General features: G+C 44.5%; 4 protein-coding genes and 1 pseudogene across 5 annotated transcripts; 2 read left to right on the forward strand and 3 right to left on the reverse strand.

The window, feature by feature from the left end:
• Nucleotides 1–818: 818 nt before the first annotated feature.
• On the forward strand, nt 819–2,589 carry LOC121846231 (annotated as a pseudogene).
• A 231-nt stretch (nt 2,590–2,820) lies between these two features.
• LOC112238081 (ras-related protein Rab-5B) lies at nt 2,821–9,061 on the reverse strand. The gene is made up of 6 exons (XM_024406681.2): nt 8,921–9,061; nt 7,405–7,663; nt 6,638–6,789; nt 6,312–6,434; nt 6,078–6,171; nt 2,821–5,891 (listed from the first exon to the last, which is right to left on the reverse strand). The coding sequence occupies exons 2-6, from the start codon at nt 7,565–7,567 to the stop codon at nt 5,767–5,769; spliced, it is 657 nt and encodes a 218-aa protein (XP_024262449.1). The 5' UTR covers nt 7,568–7,663; nt 8,921–9,061; the 3' UTR covers nt 2,821–5,766.
• A 2,684-nt stretch (nt 9,062–11,745) lies between these two features.
• On the forward strand, nt 11,746–14,998 carry lcmt2 (leucine carboxyl methyltransferase 2; the record flags this gene model as incomplete). Its single annotated transcript, XM_042320088.1, is given in 8 exon segments — nt 11,746–11,916; nt 12,030–12,252; nt 12,420–12,611; nt 12,767–12,846; nt 12,848–12,977; nt 13,831–13,961; nt 14,142–14,226; nt 14,370–14,998. Coding segments are annotated over 8 exon segments (1,536 nt in total), but the record flags the coding sequence as incomplete, so codon positions are not given.
• Nucleotides 14,999–15,231: 233 nt separating this feature from the next.
• On the reverse strand, nt 15,232–17,868 carry crygs2 (crystallin, gamma S2). Its single transcript, XM_024406690.1, has 3 exons — nt 17,761–17,868; nt 16,898–17,140; nt 15,232–15,715 (listed from the first exon to the last, which is right to left on the reverse strand). Exons 1-3 carry the CDS (start codon nt 17,776–17,778, stop codon nt 15,443–15,445), a joined length of 534 nt encoding a protein of 177 aa, XP_024262458.1. The 5' UTR covers nt 17,779–17,868; the 3' UTR covers nt 15,232–15,442.
• Nucleotides 17,869–18,638: 770 nt separating this feature from the next.
• On the reverse strand, nt 18,639–21,905 carry LOC112245681 (TBCC domain-containing protein 1-like). 2 transcript variants are annotated; one of them, XM_042318981.1, is made up of 5 exons: nt 21,686–21,905; nt 21,504–21,568; nt 21,239–21,388; nt 20,584–20,990; nt 18,639–20,249 (listed from the first exon to the last, which is right to left on the reverse strand). In XM_042318981.1, exons 4-5 carry the CDS (start codon nt 20,826–20,828, stop codon nt 19,892–19,894), a joined length of 603 nt encoding a protein of 200 aa, XP_042174915.1. In that variant the 5' UTR covers nt 20,829–20,990; nt 21,239–21,388; nt 21,504–21,568; nt 21,686–21,905; the 3' UTR covers nt 18,639–19,891. The 2 variants fall into 2 exon arrangements, with proteins under 2 accessions (XP_042174915.1, XP_024269596.1); XM_024413828.2 differs by having other exon boundaries at nt 21,239–21,568.
• Nucleotides 21,906–22,422: the final 517 nt, after the last annotated feature.

Below are 22,422 nucleotides of genomic sequence, written 5' to 3' on the forward strand. Positions count from 1 at the left end.
AACAAACCAACATAATCATAATCACGCTACGTCGTAAATGAAAATAGCAAAAGGTGAGAAAAAAAATGTATACTTTGATATGACCATGTCTCTTAGACAGGACACAAGGCTACAACCTGTCTAAAACCCCAGAGAGTTATTGACAGCTGATCTGTTGCGCTAGCGACAACAACCAACACAAATGATTGAGCAAATATGCTTTTATTATTATTATTATTATTATTATAACTTTTATTATATTGTATTCTGTAGTTGTCTTCCTCATCATATCATTAATTTATTTCCCTCGACCTAGCTCGTTATGCAAACCAAACTCGTGACATGGATGGTGTGTGATTATGGTCCAGTTTCATAGATCCAGATTAAACCTACTCCTGAATTTATGTAGAATCTGTTCATCTTGGTTTGTGAAACAACTTGCTTGAAGATCTTGTTTTATGTTAGTACGGGCTATAGGTTTCTTCTATGGTGCATGTCTGAGTTGATGCTGACTTGTAGGGTGTGTGTTTCAGATTGTAGAGGTAGCAGACAGGCCAAGCTCATCCCAGGTTCTGGAATATGATCCAGAGTAGCTGGTCATCCCGAAGGCTAAAAGACAGCCTGCTGGCTGTTAGCCCTAACTACTGGAAACCTCCACATAAGGTCAAATACTCACGCTGTCTGTATTCCTCTCTCTCTCACACATATGACACACCCTGCTATCTCACTTAAACACCTCTTCTCTCACACACATACACATTTGTATACTTACAGACCACCCCTCACTTACACACCCACACTTGTTGTCCAGGTGGGACATCAGTGCGTCTGAGGCAAACATGATGGAGGCTGTGGGTGAACTGGGAGGTGAGCTGTCCATCCCAGACAACTTCAGCCTGACCGTGCCAGCCTACGATCCTGCCTGGCCCCCTTTTATTTTTTTATTTTACCTTTATTTAACTAGGCAAGTCAGTTAAGAACAAATTCTTATTTTCAATGAGGGCCTAGGAACAGTGGGTTAACTGCCTGTTCAGGGGCAGAACGACAGATTTGTACCTTGTCAGCTCGGGGATTTGAACTTGCAACCTTTCAGTTACTAGTCCAACGCTCTAACCACTAGGCTACCCTGCCGCCCCCATCCCAGCTACAGCACCAACCCCCAGACCACCCAGCTCTGTGCCGACCTGGGCATAGATGGCCTCACAGACATCTATGCCCAGGTCGGGGGACAGATGGGCACAGGAGCCCCAGAGCTGGAGGATGATGATGTCCAGAGTGGGGATGGAGGATGATGATGTCCAGAGTGGGGATGAACCCTATTGACACCTCAGGCCTGTCCAGCTCATACAACCCTGATGAGATTACCATAGAGGAAGAAGAGGGGGAGAAGGAGGGAGGAGAGAAAAGGGGTAAGGGGGAGGGCCTTGATGCAGTGGTGCCTGAGGGTGAGACGGGGGAAGCAGGAGAGAGACGGGACTCAGGGAGCCTCTGGAGAGCAACCCCCCCAGTCGCATGGTCCTGTCCATGCTTGAGCCCAAATCAGACCCCGCTACACCCTCTGGCCTGTCCCTCAACCTGCCTACCCCCTCTCAATCCTCACCCCTGGAAGGGGAAAGGGAGGGGGAGGAGCCCCATGTCCGGATCCCCAAGCGCACCAGTGGGAAGAAGGGGGACCACAGCAGTACGGGTAGCAACTCCAGGATCAAACGCAGGAACCAGGTCATCTACACAGCAGTCGACGACAAAGAGAGTGAGGACTAGGGCTGGAACTTGACCCAAGTTTTGGTGGGAACTGTTGTGAAATATACAAGATTCTCATGATGTTTTTATATTGATATTGTCTGTCAATTGTCCTTCTTGATTGCAAACCAACAGAGAGCTGTTTTATTAGGAAAGGGAGAGGGGAGAATCCCATGATGGAAATGTATGTTTTTAAGTCTAATTTATGTTTTTGTAAATAATTACATTTTGGACAAAGGTTGATTTCAGACATTTTACTGACTCGTTTTCTAGTGTGGGTCAACTGCAAAAGGGCTGTTGTAAACAAAACATAAAACAAGTATATCATGTAAAGAATGCAAGTTGATGTTTATTCATGAATCTTGCCCTGGAGGCAGAACTGAGCGATTTCCGCTAGAAGGGCCAACTGCAAAGTCAAAATTAGCTATATTGTACAAATTCATGATAACTCAAAACTATTTTTTTGGTATTCATTTAAGGTTAGGCATTAGGGTTAGCAGTGTGGTTAAGGTTAGGTTTAAAATCAACTTTTGACTTTGTAACTGTGCCAGCTAGTGACCACTCTGCAGAACTGCCTCCAGAACAAGATTCATGACGAAAAATGCTAACCTGTGTAAAGAACATGATTATGTTTGTACACTAATCAGTGTTTCCCAAACTCAGTCCTGAGGCCCTCTGTTGGGTGCACGTTATGGGTTTTACCCTAGCACTACATAGCTGATTCAAATAATCAAAGCTTGATGACAAGTTGGTTATTTGAATCAGCTGTGTAGTGCTAGGGCAAAAAAAACAAAATGTCCCCCCAGGGGGGCCCCAGGACCCAGTTTGGGAAACCCTGCAATAAATAGTCAAATCAATTTTGAACATGAACCTTGTGTATGACATCTTTACTCCTGTACAAATGCTGAGATCAGGCCCATGTTCATTTTTATGCAGTGCTTTGTGACTGCCTAAACCAGTGGTTTGTTTTTTTGTTGTTGCAAGCCCCCCACCCCCTAAATGAAAAACTATATTTCAAGCTTAACCCATGACAGAGACAAATGGCACAACTGGACTAAACCATTTATGATACAAGCCCTCAGTTCATATTCACTGCACACATGGCGCAATAGCACATCTTTATTGAACAACACTTTACAGAGGAGCTGAGGGGCGTTTGAGACTTTCCCACATCGTGTGGACTTCATCATTATTACACTAACCTGTGATCATAGAATAAGAGGCCATGAGTGAGTGACTCATGGACTTATCAATTAATCATGATGACAGCCTATGAAACAATTAGCTTTGAAATGAAGTAGAGCTCATCACATAGACTGGTGTCCTTAGTGACTAATTCCAGCGTAATGATATACGTACTCTAGTTAGTAAAATCAACAGTTTCAATCAAATTAGGTGACAAAATATACTGAATTTGACAAGAAGAGCTCCTTACAACTGTACAAAGAGCAGAATTACATTGTACATAAAGAGTTCATGGTTACAAGCTCATGTTGAGGTCCAGGGAGATGCTTTACTTTTAATTTTTAGCTGGTATGGCGAACTCTGGAAATTCCATTGGTCTCTACTGTGTTAAGTGAATCAGCTTTTAGTTTTCTTGCACCTTATTTGTGGAACAATCAACCTTCGACGTTTGTTTGCGGGTTATGTCATACCGTATAAAAAAAATCACGACAGCTGTGATGGAAACAGGTCTTTTCGGTAAATTTTTTAAAATGCAGACAGAATTTGTTCGTTCGACCTGGTGGGATCTTTTTTGTGTCTTAATTAATTATGTGAGAAATGGTGGTGGAAACACCTTTATTCCCAAATATTGATATAATAACCATCATATGGAAGTAAACGTGAAGTTGTGACGATATGATGTGTTGTCCTCCCACTATGACTCGGGAAACCATGCAGTTTATTAGGCTACAGATGAAATAATATATGATGAACTTCACAGGGTGGTGAAAGCGCATAGTGATCTTGATGCTCCTTTCCAATACATATCGAGGGTCTTATTCTGGTGACATGATCGACGCTTGACTGCCGTTTAACAAAAACAATTATTCTTGCGCCCATCCATAATAATCCCATTATATAATCTACCAGCCCAGCCTACGCACATATTCACATAAATCTGTCACCAATTGGATGGAAACCTAGCTAGTGTGTTTTTCTTTCTGTTTGCATTTTGCTGCGTATATTTTCTGTCATTCTGGGCTCATCTGTAAAAGAGACCTTGGTCTGAGTGTGACCCCCTGATAAGATAAAGGTTCAATAAAAACGTACATGTCTGCCTATTGAACACGCCAAAGCAAACCCAAAACAAAGAACAAAGGAAGAAAATGGGAGAAGGCACTTCTTGTTTTGTTTTTAAACCCCTTGTAAGCAGCCTTATTCTTCTTAGCTAAGCCTTGGACACATCCCAAATGGATCCTTTCCTACACCAGACACTCCTGTAGATCTTGGAGAGGTGGAAGCAATATGGCAAAAATAATCCACCTATTTGGCCAGGTTAAGCAACTATCATAAAACATTAACCTTTCTGATCTGTTCAGATCTACATAAATATGTCTAGGGGTTAAGGGTCAATTCAGAATCCATCAACAGATTGAGTAGCTCTGTCACCAAAGCTTGTCGTCTCACTCCAGTGCTTTGAACAGCATCAGCTCATTAATCACGTTAAAAGCGTTTGTTTACAATGTTTTCAATGACATCAACTCTTAAGCAGTAAGAAACAAGACAAATAAGGAACAGCAGAACATATCATGTAGATCATGGACCTTGCATTCACAACATGACAGGCCAGATACCAGATGCATTGGTTTCCTACCCACAGGACTGCAAGTCTAGAGGGGTTTGAGTAGCCTGGTCCCAGATCTGCTTGTGCTTTCTTGCAAACTCCTATAGTCAATATTGAGCAGAGGGAGACAGATCTGGGACCAGGCTAGGGTTTGAGATCAATACCAACTATAAGTTATCACTACGAGGGGCAAGGAATTTCTGCTGACGATGTAAACTGACCAGGAGAGACTGTGGCCATGGATATCACCAATTGTGCACTAGACAGTGGATTGATTGTTAGAAACAGTGAAGGCTTCCAGTGAAGGTCTAGCCAGACAGACATGGCCTAGAGCATGACTCAGTCCCAACAGCAAATAAATACTGGACTCTGGGTTCTTTAGTGTACATCTACATCTGTGCGTAGAAGATAGATAAATGAGGAGGAGATGCCTGGATAATACCAGACTGGTACTGGCAGCATGATGTTTCACAACACCGCTGTCTAAGGAGTAATAATTATAATAATATAGCCTAGGGATTCAAATAAATAAAGGGCACCAGAGGAAATAAGGGCATTAGAAGAGGCAATAAACTGTGGTTATCCTCCCTCTGTCTTTTGGGATGGTGGGTAACCTGTGCCATCTAACATGGGTTACTCTATCTGTAGGGACTGGGGAGTATCTGGAATGGCCCAGGCCAAGGCTTCAGAGTTGGGTTAAGGTTGTCCAGGTTGTCTGGGGCTCATGCCAGAGGAGGGTGATGAGAGGCCATTTAATACAGCTCTGCCCCTCTTTGAGGTGCACAAATGGGAATACTATAGGGAGGGAGTATGACCTGCATCCCATTCACTCTTTCATTCCCTCATCCTTCAGTCTCCCTTGCTCCATCTCTCCTTTCTTCCCTCTCTGCCACTCAAGAACTGACTGCACTGATTGCATAATCAAATGGAACCATGATTGAAATTAAACGAGACAGACAAAACGAAAAACAGCCACGATTAGCTCTCAATACTATACAAAGTATTCACTCTCTCACGGTCTTTTTCCTCCTCATGTCCGTTAGTCTTTGTCCAAAATATCTCTCTGGCGTCGGTTGGTGAGGCAAACACTCATAAAAGACAACCGTCCAACTCAAACTCCCTCTTTCTTTCTTCCCCTCTTTCTATTTCTCTCAATAGTGGTCTGTCTGTCTGTGGATGGGAGGGAGGGTGGAGGGGGTGTCCCCCTGCCCAACCCCAGAGGTTTGGAACAGGGATGGCAGGATGGCGGTGAAGCAGTCCTAGTTCCCTCCTCCTCCTCCACAGCAGGATCGGGTGTTGTGGGCTTCAGGATCCTGTAGGTTCACTCCCCTGTGTCGCGCTGCGTGTGTAGGATTCTGGGTGTCTGTTTTGGGCATCTTTTTGGCTGCAGAGATAGTGGAACACACTTGGTTAGAGGCCAAAAATAATGTTTGTTATTATTATTTTGAACTATTCCCTGGAGTTTTTCCTGGTCATGTGAACTTTTTTATTAAGCCAATAGTTGATTTGAATATAAATTATTATCCCTAGAAGACGCCCTCTAGATTGTTGGGAAAAGATGGGAGCTCACCAATGGCCAGGAAAAGTTCGTTGACATTCATGGCAGTCTTGGCAGAGGTCTCCATGAAGAGAAGTCCAGTGTCTTCAGAATAGGTCTGGGCCTCCTGTCAGACAGGCAACACATAATGAAAAGGCTATCCATCAGTATTGGGAATCCCCAGTTAGAATTCAAATGTGGTAAAGCATTAAGTCATTGTACAGTAAAGGCCTTAACATCTTAAAGAGTCAGTGTTGAGTACAGTACCTCATACTCCACTAGTCTCTTCTCAGCCAGGTCCGCCTTGTTGCCTGCCAGAGCGATGACAATGTTGGGGCTAGCCTGCCTCTGTAGCTCCTTCACCCAGGCTTTAGCCCGCTCAAACGTCTCCTACAGGAGGGCAAAATATAGACCACAGGAGAGGGACAGAGGGGGGAGGTGAGAAAGAGGAGTCAGATACAGTGCAACATTTAAATAACATGGCTGTGTTCACATGATAGAGAGGGCTAAAGCTTCTATACAGTACAATACATTCATTGTTTACTCTTAAAGTTAGCTCTGAGCATGCATCTTTGTGGTGTGCTGATGACTACCGGCTTGGTGATGTCAAAGACCACGATGGCAGCCTGTGCCCCGCGGTAGTACATGGGAGCCAGACTGTGGTAGCGCTCCTGTCCCGCTGTGTCCCAGATCTCAAACTTCACGGTAGTGTCGTCTAGACACACAGACTGGGCCAGGAACGCAGCTGAGAGGGAGAGAGAGAGAGAGAGAGGATGAATAACTCATGATGTAAAACTTAGTCCTTTCATCTCAGACAACCCTCCCAACTTGATCCAGGAAATCTGGCACAGTGTGCTTACGCTGCGGTACTCAAGGACAAAAAGGCTCCTCAACAGCTTCTACCCCCAAGCCAAAAGACTGCTGAATAATTAATAAAAAAGCCACCAGACAATTTACATTGACCCCCCCTTTTGTACACTGCTGCTACTCATTGTTTATTATCTATGCATAGTCACTTCACCCCCACTTACATGTACAAATTAGCTCAACTAACCTGTACCCCCGCACACTGACTTGGTACTGGTGCCCCCAGTATATAGCCTTGTTATTGTCATTGTGTTGCTTTTTATTACTTTTTACTTTAGTCTCCTTGGTAAATATTTTCTTAACTCTTCTTGAACTGCACTGTTTGTTAAGGGCTTGTAAGTAAGCATTTCACGGAAAGGTCTACACTTGTTGTATTCGGCGCATGTGACAAATAAAGTTTGATTTGATTTGAACAGAGTTGCCCAGCCGTGATCTGGGGCCAACAGTGTGCCTGTCAACTTCTCCCCTCCCCTTATTCCCCATCCCCCATCACCTCCGATGGTGGTCTCCTGGAACTCATCAAACTGTCCCTTGACGAAGCGCAGAACTAGGCTGGACTTTCCCACTGCCATGTCTCCCAGTAGGACCAGTTTAAACTGGCAGATCTTGGTCTGGGGCAGCGTGCCATTGGGCTGGCCACTCCCTCTGGTAGCCATGGTGACGGTGGAGGGTGGGGCCTCCCAGTGATGGGAGCTTAGACTACAGGGATCTCTAGGATGTGAAGTCTTTCTCTACCTCTCCTCTCTTTCTGTCTGCAGATGAGAGAGAGAATGACAATAGAGGGAACTGTTATGTAAAGCATTGCTGGTAATGGAAAAAGGAAAGAGTGTCTCACATGACAGCAGGTGTCATTCAGTCTGGACAGGTGGGTAATTGTTTCATCTGTATGACTAGATTATTACATGATCTGCAATAAAGCCCATCCACACATCTAGGATGACTGACATAAAACACAGGCTGAGGATGTGCGCTAGCCTGCATTATAGATCGCCACAGGAATCATGGAACGGTCAAAACAAGTGGTGTCGACCATTCCAGGTACAATTGATAGGACAAAATGGTTATGTCTGACATTCGCACCAATGATGTGTGTTGATCTCCCACTCCCCACTGTCACATGTATACAAGAGCTGTCATTTCAACGTTTGTTTCATTATGGTTATAAATAATGTATGACTTGTCGACTGCATGAACTTTACAAAAATCATGCGCTCAAAGGTCATACAGTTTTTTGATGAAGTCGCCACAGTTGCTTCTCACCCACTACACCATGCAGCATCACCTGCCTTGTGGAAGGCACTATTTGTCAACCAATCATTAGGGTGCTTTTGTTTCACCCACGCAAACGTGGCCGAATGTGACTGAAACAGGAACCAACTTTGCGGATTCTAAAGCTACAGGGGATACAAATGAAAAGTGATATTTGCGACCACTCTAACCAATCAATTGTACACATGTTATATTTCCAGTTTGTGAATGCGTGATATGGGGGTATAGAAGTTTCTTTAGACATTTACACATTAACACTTTTATAAACAATAGCAGCTATGTTGACTCTGCCATGTTGATCTCAGCCTTAATGTTGTAATACCACTACATTGTCCGACTTTCGGCTGTCATCTCCCCCGACTTCACTCGCCCACTTTCGTCTACTGTCGGCTTCATGAGGCTAAGCCCTCGAACACACCCATTGTCATATCAGGGGAATGACTGTGCTTTCACCACCAGAGATCAAACCACGTATGTGGCTTTGCCATCGTTAATTACCTGCTACGCATTTAGCTTTATTTTTTATTTTATATTGGAGAATAGGAGTTATGCAGGTATTGTCCGTTTTATCTGTTAATTGGTGCGTCTCCGTAGAGAATGGACTCCGTTGTAGCCAAGTCATTTTGATGCGGATGAGTCAATTCGGCCCCAGCTCTGGTTCGACGCCCTTCTCTTTCAGCCTTGCGGATACACGTCCCATGTAGCCTACACACGGGGAGTAGAAAAACATCAATACATACCAGTGACAGTATCGGCGCTGTCTCTAAAACGATCTAAGATCCCAGTCTTGAGTCTTGACTGTTGACAATGTATCTACTGGTAAAAGGACTGTTAACGCTTCCTGCAAATTCGCGCAGTCGCAGTCAGTGCCGCATTCTCGATTTTCTTAAACGGATAGATAACGGCATTCTTCCACGTTTTAGTTCACGTCAGGTGCAAAGGTGCCCACTCTCCCAAAAATTCCCCAACATATTTCATTGAGTAAAATAGTTTTATTTGTAAACCGCATCTGTGGAAGCGCATTCCCGCCACAAAAACAACAACATTTGTAATGCCAAAAGGTCGTAATCAAAAATATTCCTCAATAAGAGGGAGAGCGTTTGATTTGCCTGCTTGGGGGCAAAGTTCCTTTATTGGCATGAGAAACATGTTTACATTGCCAAAGCAAATGAAATAGATAATAAACTAATGTAAAATAAACAATACAAAAGGGAAAATAAATAAACGTAAATACCACATCTTCACTAACAAACCGCCCAAGAAGGTCAAACTAAAGTCTGTCAGCTAGACACACACACACCTGGACCAAACTAAAGTCCATCAGAAACACATCCCCTCTGACCCTCTGATACACCAAGCCCTAGGTAAAAGTCTCCTCTTCTCCGCCTTCCCTCATTCCCTTCTCACATTATTTCTCTAAATGCACAATAGGTGATGAGATCGGGACCCTGTAGGTCACAGTTCAGTCTGTAGCAGCATTCCAAACCAGTTCATTACCTCTGATCCTGTGATGTCACTGGTATTCATTCACAATGTACTGTATAGAGTATAATATGATGTTTTATGTCAGAGTTGGTGTGTATTCTCCTCATACCGAGGGATCTGTCTGTGAATGTGCTTTTGTTCCAGCCCAGCACTAGCACACCTGATTCAACATAACCTCTCATCAAGACATTGACAAGCTGTATAAGGTGTGTTAATGTTGATACAGTATGTAACTTACAACGCTTGAGGTCTAAGGCACAGCATCTCAGTGCTTGAGGCATCACTACAGACACCCTGGTTCGAATCTAGGCTGTATCATAACTGGCTGTGATTGTGAGGCCCACAGGACTGTGCACCATTGGCCCAGCGTCCTTGTTCTTAACTGACTTGCCTAGTTACATTTTAAAGTATATATATATATATATATATATATATAGCTCTCCAGGACCAAGGTTGGCCAGGGCTTGGGAAGTGTGTGTGAGGTCTGGGTTAAAACAAGTGTGTCTCTCTTTACAAGCATTGTGACTGTTTGGATCAGTGAAAGTGAGGGGACGGCTTATAATAATGGCTGGAATGGAGCGAATGGAATGGCATCAAGCACATGGAAACCATGTGTTGGATGTGTCTGATACCGTTCCACCAATTCCACTCCAGCTATTACTCCAAGCACGTCCTCCACAATTAAGGTGCCACCAACCTCCTGTGGTTTGGATGTATTATGCTCCTCTGACCCAGATGCTATTTTAGCACTCATTGCACTTTGACTAGATAAACTTAAGAGACACCAGACTACAAGTCATAACGTCATCATAGGAAAAGGGAACAGCAATGGTAGTCTATTTGTCTCCCCTGTTCTCTTCCTCTCCTTCTCTTCCTCTCTCTCTGCCTCCCTCCCTCTCTCTGTTTAAGAGAGGATACTGATCCAAACATTATGAAACTGAAGCGTCTGCGTGAACCGAAAGACTGACATTTTTTAACGTTTGATGTGATTTGACTGAAGCAATAAAGTTGACTGAGACCTTGGGTGTCTTGAAAAACGCTTAAAATAAAATGTATAATTTATTATTGTGTTTGTTGTTTGTTGGTGAGGTCTGTGTGCATGAAGGCTAGGAAATGTACCATGCAGGGTAGGTGAGTGCATTTTTCTGCTCTCTGCTCCACCACAAATCTCAAAATGGACTATTCATAACTAATGCTTATAATCAGTGTTTATATATACAGTGTTTATATACAGTGGAGATCAGTGGTGTAGTTTACCCACCTTTTTTTATTTTGTGAGAAAGTATTTTAAAGTATTTTTAAAGTATTTTAAGTATAGGGAGAGTTACTTTATTCACCACGGACAGCATAGTTTACCACCACATCAATGGTAGAGATCATGTTTTAAGATTGTGAGGGTTCTAGCTGAGGATATGTTCATTCACAACACGCTTGTCTCTCTCTTTAGAGATGGTATCTTGGTAACTTTCTCTCTCTCCAGTGCCCTCATTTATCAACCGGGTGTACATTTCTTACTAAATTCTGCCATATGTGGAGATTCAAGGATTTGTGTGCACCAGAAATGATTAGGATTTAACAAACTGTCGCACACAATATATAGGCATGCTTTTATTGATAAATCAGAGCCATGTTATATTTGTGCGCTACACCCCAGCTTGGAAAATACCCTCCATTTACCTTTTATGGGAACAAAAACACCCTCATTTGCTGTATGATTTGGAAATGTTGGAACTTGGCCATGTTCGTTTCTTAGAGAAGCAGAATATCAGATTTTATCACATTTCTGTAGAGTTGAGGGCAGAATGTTTTAATCTGTTGCAGTGACTGGGGTGGCAGGTAGCCTAGTGGAAGAGTCTCTTAGTGGGGCTGATCTAGAGTTCCCCTACCCTGCTATTGTCTGAAGTGGTGCTCACCTACATGGAGACACAGTGTGAGAATGGAGTGGAATGTGTTTGTGTGCGTGCGCATGCGTGTGCATGCTTTTGTTTGTTGGTTTGTTTATGTGTGTTTGTGTGTAAGGGTGATGGATACCTGGTATCCATGTTAGAATTAAGTGTAATTGTACTTATTCTTTTGACCCTGGTCGGATGCTGTTATTGGCTGGGCTGTGAGGCTCCTCCCCAAGTTGCCATTTGTGATGTACGAATAGATCAGCCCCCACAACCCCTTTGGTCGAGTCATGCACGACCACTTCCTGAAGCTCAGCTCCACCTTGCACTCGCTCAGACACTACCCAGACAGGACTGCACAGGTTCCTGAACAGGGCAAGTATGGTTGACTGAAAGCTACTGCTGCTACCTAAAAGCAGCCATATAAATGTACTCTATCTCTGTTGAATAAGTGTTGTTAAGTGTGTGGGCTGAGTGTTGCCTACATGGTTGGGAACAGTGTCTGGATATGAATGAGTTCTACCTGGGTCTGATACCACAGAAGGAGACACGCGGAGTAGAGAGCCTGGAACCATTCGATGCGTTTGAGGTCAGTTACTCTAATCTAGAATCCTGCGGTCTACTTTTGATTCAACTCACTAGCCATCAACCTCCCCATCAAAGATATACACTACACACAAACACAAACATTTTATATTGAACATCTTTCCAATTTCCCTGCAACCATTTATTCTTCCATTCTGTATTTTAATTTATTGAACACTAATGCCAGTATCATCACAGAGAATACTGGATGTCTGGCGTGTCCTCCTCTGTGTCTACCCCCCATAGTGTCTCCCATCCCTCCCCTGAGGCTGGTGCTGAGCCGCCTCCCCTGGCTGTGAGGCCGTGGTTGGGGAGATGTGTGTGGAGGGTCTGGGGATGCCCCTGGGTCCTGGGCTGGTGCTGCTCAGTGGCGGCTCAGGCTGGGGGGGTAGAGAGGATACTACAGCCAGGGTCCTCATCAGAGCCAAGGGTGGCTGGAGATGTGCCTGTGTGAAATCATCCAATGACTGGGGTAAGAGGGTTCAATGGATTTGGTCAATGGTACTATTAGGGCATTGAGTTTTCCAACAAAAACTGTGTTTTGTTCTGACCAGGAAATATTCTGGGTTCTAGATATAGGCTATAGAACCCAGAGTTGTTCCTGGTCAGGTTCTGTTCTCCTCCCAGGTGTCATACTGTATCACACAGTAACATCTGTGCCTGGGCGGGGAGCTGTGTTTGGTGGCCGCTCCTCCCCACTCAACCCAATCAGAATCACAATGTAACCTGCTTGACCCCGTTGCCCCTGACGGCCAGGCATCAGTGAGGCTATCTTTGAAGAAAATGACGTGTAGTGGCAACCCGCCTCAACCAAGATGGAGACACACTCTGACCATGGGTGAGTACTCTTAAACACTGATCTTAAAGGTCCAATGCAGCCATTTTTATCTCAATATCAAATCACTTCTGGGTAACCTTACTGTGACTGTTTTCAGTTAAAATGGTCAACAAAAATAGTTCCTTAGCAAAGAGCAATTTCCCAAGAAAGAATTTTGCTAGGAGTGGCCTGAGTGGGGAGGAGAAAACAGAAAACTAGCGATTATTGGCAGAGAGGTTTGGAACTCTCTTTCTTATTGGTCTATCAACTAATTTCACCAGGCAGGCCAAAACGCCATTCCACTAAACAGGCTGAAATTTCAGGCAGTCTTTTCAAACAGCTCTTACACTAAAAGGGCATTACCCACTGGGCACAGACGTCAATTTAATGTCTATTCCACATTGGTTCAACATAATTTCATTGACATGACGTGGAAACAACATTGATTCAACCAGTGTGTGTTATTCTGACCTCATAGTGTGGAAATATATATAAATAACACAGAAAATCATGTTTTTGTCTGCACTGAGCCTTTAAGTCAGTTTTCAGCAGGAATCATGCCTCAACAGCCTTCTCCGATCTCTTCCTCAGAGGTCAGAACTTCCTGTTTGTGTTTGGAGGCAGAGGCAGAACTTTTGATGCCCACTTCCTTTGTCTTGATGGCCAGTGTTGGACTGAGGTGTTTTTAAAACTTTGCTGTTCATTATATTATTACCTCCTGCATTATCCAGCTGTGGGGAACATAGCCCGCCAACAACAAATAAATACAATACCCACAGAACTTTGACTATGTGAGCCTCGCTTCTCCCATTCAGACAACGATGAAGGAGGGGCAGTGATCTGTGGTGGTGATCTGTGGAGGGTTGGGTAAGAGAAAGTGTTCTACTGGGGAATACAGTCTTACTGAGGCCCACCACCACAGGCTTCTGCTGGGAGAGACTACACCAACCCCCTCTAGTGTCCAGATGTGGAGCTTCAACAACTCAGATACAGGAAAACAGTCTAGTGGCTGACGTTTTCCATATTCTTTAACATTGAGTAAGTTAATGGATAGTTGTTACAGACAATGTAGTCCTCCTCTAAATGTGCCCAGGATATTGTGCTGCTAAGTCAAAGGGTTGTTCAAACACGGGCACCATCCTATGTTTGCTCCAGATATTCCCACAGTGTCCATGTGATTGGTGATTGGATGATGTTGGTGTGCCAGGGGTTGCTGTTACAGATCTGACCAAAAGGGGCAGTGTGGAGCTCAGCCTGGACGCTGAGTACCGTAGGCTTTGACCAGTTATATTACATCCATATATTCACTGTAGTGCACACAAGGTCACAGACAACACAAACAAAATGGATTCAATGTACACACACACTGTACATTGAATACATTAAATACAAATTAAAAATGGATTCAATGAGTGCCAAATGTCATCTCTCTCTGCCCTACCCTTCTAGTCTGCTGTACCCTGGCCTCTCATGCTGCACTCCTTCTGCTCGGCACTCCTTCTGCTCGGCTCTCCTTCTGCTCGGCACTCCTTCTGCTCGGCACTCCTTCTGCTCGGCACTCCTTCTGCTCGGCTCTCCTTCTGCTCGGCTCTCCTTCTGCTCGGCACTCCTTCTGCTCGGCACTCCTTCTGCTCGGCACTCCTTCTGCTCGGCTCTCCTTCTGCTCGGCACTCCTTCTGCTCGGCACTCCTTCTGCTCGGCACTCCTTCTGCTCGGCTCTCCTTCTGCTCGGCACTCCTTCTGCTCGGCACTCCTTCTGCTCGGCACTCCTTCTGCTCGGCTCTCCTTCTGCTCGGCACTCCTTCTGCTCGGCTCTCCTGGGCGACTCTGACGAGTTGACAACGATGGCTCTGATTGGTGGGGAAGGAAACTGCTTCTCTGTTGTGACTCATCACAACCCTCACCCCATCACTGTAGACCTGAAACCTGTTATATAACTATGAGACAAGGTCGCTAGAAGAATTCTTTGTGAGGACATTTTTGTAAAGTAACGACTTGGTAATGGAAAGCTGGGTAAATTTCTGGCACTGGAGCTGTTATGCATCATTAAGATATCTTGGCATCTGTCATGATGACATTGTCTTATTAGTTCACTTGATATTCCTTATAGCTTGAACCAAATTATTCAGTGTCTAAATTCCACATGTAGAAGTTGATCTCCCTTTGGGCTGTATCAGTTCAGGGTCATACATTTTGGACAAAAGAATACACCTTCTACCTTCCAGCTTCACACATTCACTGACACAGACACACACAAAAACGCCAACATTTCAGATCTGCTTACCAGCCAAGTTTTTATTTCAGGAGAGAGACCTCAGTAAAGTCACAATCAAATGACTCAAAGTAATAGGATAGGCGTTATTCAAAATCAATAAATATTAGGGTTATTCAAAGTCCATATTATGCATATTATGTATGATAATATTGAGGTTGGGTTTGAGGTTGAGGTTGGTGTTGAGGTTGGTGTTGTTGTGTGGTCAGGAAGATCACTCAGTGAAGCGTCTAAAGGACTGGACAGTGGGACTGACTGCACCCCAGTCCCCAGGCTTCCTGTACTCTCCCTTCTCCAGGAAGTACTGGCGTCCACGGTAGTTGGGGTGCTCGTAGAAGACCCACCAGCCATCCAGCACCTTGCAGGAGTACACCTCCCTCCAACGGTACTTCTCCAGGACTGAGGGGCAGTCCTCGGCAGCCTCGAAGGCCTGGCCCGCGAAGTCATCCTTCTCATATAGCTGCATCTTGTACTGGGTCCCACAGGACTGTGGGGGGGTGGGGATGGGGGGTGGTGGTGGTAGTAGTGGAGGTGGAGGCGAGGGGTTAGTGCAAGGGATTGGGAAAGAAGGGGGAGGGGATGTGGGGTAAGAGAAAGGGGGAAGGAGGGATATATAGGGAGATGAGATTCTTACTCAGCAACTTCTGGTTTATTTTGGGGGCTAGGATGTAAGGATAGCTAGTAACACACAAGGTTTGTAAAGTATTGTTGTGTGTTTGTCGATGTTCTGGTCGACCCAAAATGCATTTGTCTACCAACCCATCACCAATCCAATGTTTTTATACTCTTGAGATTGGTCCGAAACTGAACGGACCATCATGAGAAAAGAAACATATATTTTTAGAACATGCTGTATTTTTTTCACTGCTGTTGTTTGGGCCGTTTATGGCTTCCTGTGTTACAGAGAATATTTCCACCACCATATTCTGCACCATAGTTGGACAATTGATTGATTCTACAGTAGAAGTGTAGGTCTGACTCTTCCTGCCAGCTCTAGGTCAGCCAATAGCGATCAGTGCCACAATCACTTGCTCAGTGCTATATGCTGGTATTGAACTCCTTTGACAAAGCCCTGGGTCCTGGGTGAACCGCCACTGTCACTGTTCTGTGCCTGGCCTCATTGGGATTTGGATGCCTAATATGCCCATCTGACGAACAGTCAGAAATGGTTTACTTGCATATACCTGTCTATACCACTTTTGCTATCACTATAATAGCTATTCTTGGTTTTTCTGTTGATCTATGAAATTACTACTACAATGTATAGCCTACCCTGTGCATTAAAGGGAAGTGTACAGTGTTCTGTGCTCTAATTAAGCAATAAGACCAGAGGGGATGTGGTATATTGGCCATATACCACAAAGACTAGAGTTGCCTTATTGCTATTATAAACTGGCTACCAACATAAATAGAACAGTAAACAATTATTTTTGCATCATCACTGTGATATATTGCCTGATGTACACACGGCTGAAATTCTGTTTCAGCCAATCAGCATACGGGACCCAAACAACCCGGTTTATAATACAACATACGGTACACCCCATTCAGACAGCTCAGCATAGACCTAACAGACACACCCCATCTAGATACTGTTATTGAAAAAACATAATGATATCTCCTTTCGTTCACTATAATGCTCTAAGGACTGAGGCAGTGGCAGACTTACAAAGTGGATCATCTTGCAGGAGCTGAGGCGGTCATTGAGGCCCATCCAGCGCAGGTATTCAGGGTACTCTCCCCTGGTCAGAACATACTGGTAGCCCATGTAGTTGGGCCTCTCGTACACCACCCAGGCTCCACTCTCCACACGGATGGAGTTGCAGTGGCTCAGGTAGGAATGGAAGTCGGTGCAGTCGCTGTCACACTCATAACGACAGCCCTGGAAGTTCTTATCCTCGTAAAAGACAATCTGGACGAGAACAAAAGAGACCAGAGTGGAGTGAGTGGGTTGAACTTAGGTTCATATGCTTGATAAAAGCTCTGCACTGCACTGTAGGTACCTTTTTACACAATGAATAGCTTTTTCCAAACTACCAAAGAACAAGTCAATCACTCAACACATTCCTGATGCCTTGAATGCCAAATCGAAGACTGTATTTATAATAAAAATGTGTATTTAAGACAGGCAGAGATTATGTCAATTTCTGCAGGACACCAGTGCTGACAAGCTTTAACCAGCATTCTATCTCACAGATGGGATTGAGCTGTGCTGTCTGGCAATAGTGCCCTCCACTTGTATACCAGGCATCACACAGAAGACTATTACACTGGTATTACTACACTTACATTACAATTATACTATTACGTTGTTATTACTATGGCAATGGCCAGCAGGATAAATCCACCAAGTTTGACAGAAAATATGAAAATGGGCCATCCTATAACTAAACCAAACACACCACAGAAAATCACTGCTATGCTACTGCCACCATACAATCACTATCCTGCCCACTATACTGTATCATTAGAACCTGTTCTGATGGAGTCAGTGATTGCCCAGAGCCAAGCGGCCATATCCCTGTTACTCACCCTGCCCATTTTGGACATTGTTTGTGGGCTAGGCTTGATAGATAGCGGTGGTCTGCTGGTCTCCCCGAAGTCTGGATGCCTCTGGTCCTGCCACCCAAGCCCTTTTATATACCCAGCCTCCCAGTTTTTTAAACAGTGAGTGGAACAATCGCTTTGTCATGAAAATGGGATCCAAAAATTGAGTCAGTGATTCTAGTGCTATTCAGTTTTTCCAGAAAAGTGAAGCGGGATTACGGCATAATGACAGCATGGTGAGAGTGCCCATTGACCCCCTCTCTGCTGGCTTGCTGAATTGCCCCCCCCAACTCATCTCGCCCCCTACATCCACCAAAACACACACCCTCCCTACACGCCACCCTGCCAGCTTGTTCCCATCACCCCCACACCAGCCTATGACCAATGTGCCTACCACCTCAGGCCAAGAGTCTACCAAAAGGGCCAAATTCTGCCCAGATGCAAAGATATTGTGCCCCCATTGTTTAAAGTGTCACAAGTTCTCTTCGGGCGTATTCATGTCTTCAACTAAACACAAATGGGGGAAATATGTGTGTGGGTGAACTTGGAGGCATTCATTAGACATTTGAACTATGCAAGGTCCATTACACTAGAATACAACCAAGAAGCATGAAAATCTGTCAAGCGTGCAGGCCAATCACTCTTCCCTTCCTCCTCTAGGGCCAATGAATGATTCGGAGGTGATTGTTCAACATCTGCTCCCCCGTCTTAGCCAAAAATAGTTTATCTCTATACAATTTGGCTGTGCTACAGCTAATTGTAATGGTTTGTGATTTGTCCAACAGTATAACTAAACATTAGCTGAGGTCGATATACAGGGTCTCTATGAAAGTACGATATTCAACAATAAAAGGCATGTCAAGGCAAAAATGAATAGTTTATTCATGACTAAAGAAAAAACAGAACTAAACAAAATTGTGCTCTTAGAAAACATGAAAATAATTTCCATTGTAACATGTAGGTAGGCCGACATAGTGCAATTTAATTGAAAGGCAAATCAAATCCATTTTTATTTGTCACATTCGCAGAATACAACAGACCTTACTGTGAAATGCTTACTTACAAGCCCTTAACCAACAACGCAGTTCAAGAAATAGAGTTAAGAAAATATTTGCTAACTAAAGTAAAATATCAAATAAAAAGTAACACAATAAGATGACATAACAATAAAGAGGCCATACACAGGGGAAGTCCCTGAGAACTAAACTACAGCAGCAAGGCAGAAGAACAATAATACAATCTCATCCATCCACACTGGCCGAAGAAGCAAAGGACTAATAAGGAAGAGAAATACCTGGTTACCTAGCAACATCAGCATTCTCTGGAGCATGCTAGGCTTATTTTAATAGTACACAGTAACGGAATATAACTGAATGGCCCATGTAACGGAATATAACTGCTCCCTCAAAGGCATCTTTCTCTTCTCATAACACTAATGTGTTCTGCCATCTTCTTCGAGGTGGCTATTATAGTCTACAGACCAAAGTCCCATCTGAGGGAGGCACTAGCCTGGTCCCAGATCGGTTCGTGCTCTTGCCAACCCCATTGCCAAAGTCAAACATTTTGAAACAGTTTGACATGACAATGAGTGATAAGGAGTTGACATGACAGCACAAACAGATTGGCGCTCAGGTGCTAAAGGTATTACATTCCTTGGAATTTGGCACAGGCCTTTAAATTCATCACACCCTCTCTCCTACGCTACCAGAAAATACATAAACAACTTAATATCATATGTATACATTAATACATCTTTCCCCTATACTGGAAGGTCAATCTCTGAATTTAACAGACAGTTAAATGATTCCCTATTATTTCATTGGTACAGTGCACACAGCAGAAGAACCAGACTCTAGGCAGATCTAACCTGAGTGGCTAACAATAGGTACCCTGTAGTCGTACCCCAAGTACTCTAGGACCACTGCCTGTGTCCTGATTCTCTACCATCCCCACCATTGGTAAATCCATGAGAGTGAGTGTGCAAGGGTAGAGAATCTGGACACACCAGTCTCAACTAGATGAAGGAATGCAGCAGTGGGAGGGCGAGACAGCATACAGGGGACGAGAACAGAGCCAGAGGTGTATACCAGGCCACCCTTCTGCAGTCTAGTGATCCTCAGATCAGATCCAGGCCTGTCTGGAACTGTGGACAGCATGCAAACAAAGGGCTTAGTGCTACCAGTGGCTGTGAAGCAAACAGCTGACTGTGAGGCAAAAGCTTCTTTGTATGGGGATCTCCATCAACAAGAACCCAAAAAGTCAGCAAGGCAAAAGGTGTCCTCCCCACTGTCCATCTAGATGTCCCTTCCTGCCTGGTGTCATTTGGCCTGGCCTCCAGGCTGTCGCTGTGCGAGGGGTCCTGGGAAGTGATGCAGGGGGGGATAAGGCTGTCCAGCCCATGTCTGTGTCCCGACTCCAACAGCCAATCATGGAACTTCTGCTCCACCAGGGCCTGGAACTGACGCCACCGCTCTCTGAAAACAGACAACTTACTACAGGAACAAGACTCAAAAACATTAACAGACAACCAGAGTTCACTTTAAATGAGCACTTGGGCCCCTCAATTAGCTCCCCATTAAATCATTGCATTTATTTGTAAATCATATTAGTGAACGCAACTGGGTCACTTGTTATGTAAATTAAGTGACACAGTAGTCACAGACTTTGAGTGGCTGCATTATATTCACATTGATCCTGGAAACTGGAAAGCACTTCATATTTCCACTCACTGAGCGCTGGTCAAATTGCTGATAAATCTAAGCGGTAGAATGGCTGACTGGTAGTGTCTGTCTCTGCTCTGTCACTCACTTGTTCAGGTGGGCATCCTTCACCGTCTTCTGCCAGTCCTGTACACTCTTCTCCCTCTCCTCATGGGCCTTCTGGTACATCGATGGCAGTCCACCAGGCACCTCACAAGTGTCCACCTCCAATTCTAGAAACTCAGCGGGCGTCAGGAAACGGTAGGAGCCAGGGTCTGGGGTGGTGCCCTTCACACCCAGCAGTAAGGGCTGGTCCCAGGCGTTTGGCACCACAGCTAAACCCACACTTGCCATGTGATCCTCCAGGGAGGGGTAGTGTGTGGAAGGGCCCTGGGGTGAGAGCCGTGTTCCCGGGGAGGAGTATGGGCTGAGTGGGGCTGAGGGCGTGGATGTTACAGTAGGAGGAGGACCCTATGGCCAGCCACAAACACCACCCTGACGTTTAGGCTCACTGACCTAAAACACACACACCACTGTGAATGTCATCGCACCTGAGCTAATGGACATTATTACAGTATAGAAATATTAAAGGAACTGCTACGAAACCAATAACTAGTGTACTGATTTTGTTGCTCTCGTTATGTCTAGGGGTCTTAAGCCCAGCTAAATGTTCTGTAACCTGATTTGATGTGTGCATAAACGTGGGAAGTAAATGTGTGCGACTAGGTGTTAAATGTACTCACCCAGGAGACAGGCCACCTTACCTTTGGTCCAGGGCCAGCTCCTTCTTGACCTCATGGTAGGCCATTCCAAGAGGATTATTATTTGTTCAGATGATGAAACAAATGTGTACAAAAAGGAAAATACAATGTGGGTGTTCCGGGCGATCTTAGCTCTCTTCATAGCGCCCTCCACTGGAGAACAGAAATACGGTCAGTCACAGACACACAGCCATGCTTCAATCCCGATAGCTCTCTTCTCCCACAAAAAAAGGTGAGCTATAAAACAGTCACAAGATAACTCACAAACCTCTATAGACATACTAACACTGCCCGTCCGGGGTACACTGAGTCCTCCATCACCAGGCTGAGGCACTGCAAAGAAGAAAGAAGAAAAAGATTACTTTATTGTCCAATGTACACGGATATCTAACAGATATCTAACAGATACATGCGTTATACTTTATTTTAACCCCTCCGAAAGACACATACACGTTCAGAGGTTGCAGAGTTGAGCAGAGGGTACTGTTCTTACTGAAAAGGAAAACAATTTATTGTAAAAACTATGAAGACATGGGCGTTATGGACCCTTTCACTGTTTGAGGCAAGAATAAAACAACCATTTGGTGTATAAATATAACAATCTTGTATTCCTGCTACCACACTCTCCCTAAAGCTGGCCACACAGCCAAACTGAGTAATCGGGGGAGAAGGGCCTTGGTCAAGGAGGTGACCAAGAACTTGATGGTCACTGACAGAGCTCCTCTGTGGAGATGGGAGAACATTCCAGAAGGACAAGCATCTCTGCAGCACTCCACCAATCAGGCCTTTATGTTAGTGGTCAGACAGAAGCCCCTCCTCAGTAAAAAAAAAAAAGCACATGACAGCCTGCTTGGAGTATGCCAAAAAGTTTTAAACAAGAGTTCACCTATTTAATTGGTGGCTTCTGGTCTTCATATCAATATTGCAGTATTAGATGAAAGTGGTATCATAACTAACTAGCTGTTGTAAAAACTGATTTTTAACATTATAGGTAACAGAATGGGCATATGGACCCTTTCACTTGACTGCTTCCTAAATGGCATTTATTTCACTGCCTCTTGCTCCAATGCAAATGTCTCTGTTGTTCCCTCCTAGCGTCCTGGATACTAGGACGTCTGTCTGATGTTCCCATGACAACTGGCAAGCAGAGACGATCTGGCATAAAAATAGAATGAAGCTGACAGCAG

The sequence above is a fragment of the Oncorhynchus tshawytscha genome, linkage group LG03 (genome assembly GCF_018296145.1).
Source record: "Oncorhynchus tshawytscha isolate Ot180627B linkage group LG03, Otsh_v2.0, whole genome shotgun sequence".
Taxonomy (NCBI): Eukaryota; Metazoa; Chordata; class Actinopteri; order Salmoniformes; family Salmonidae; genus Oncorhynchus; species Oncorhynchus tshawytscha.

Bases quoted from the DNA above. Each gene is read 5' to 3' on its own strand.
- crygs2 (XM_024406690.1), bottom strand. The intron at 15,716-16,897 runs GTAAGTCTGCCA...ACCCCCCCACAG, and splicing joins CCTGCAAGATGATCCACTTT to TCCTGTGGGACCCAGTACAA.
- LOC112238081 (XM_024406681.2), bottom strand. From the start codon at position 7,567: ATGGCTACCAGAGGGAGTGGCCAGCCCAATGGCACGCTGCCCCAGACC. The intron at 6,790-7,404 runs GTGATGGGGGAT...TCTCCCTCTCAG, and splicing joins CCAGGAGACCACCATCGGAG to CTGCGTTCCTGGCCCAGTCT. The intron at 5,892-6,077 runs GTGAGCTCCCAT...CTATCTCTGCAG, and splicing joins CGAACTTTTCCTGGCCATTG to CCAAAAAGATGCCCAAAACA.
- LOC112245681 (XM_042318981.1), bottom strand. From the start codon at position 20,828: ATGGCAAGTGTGGGTTTAGCTGTGGTGCCAAACGCCTGGGACCAGCCC. The intron at 20,250-20,583 runs GTGAGTGACAGA...GTCTGTTTTCAG, and splicing joins AAGGATGCCCACCTGAACAA to AGAGCGGTGGCGTCAGTTCC.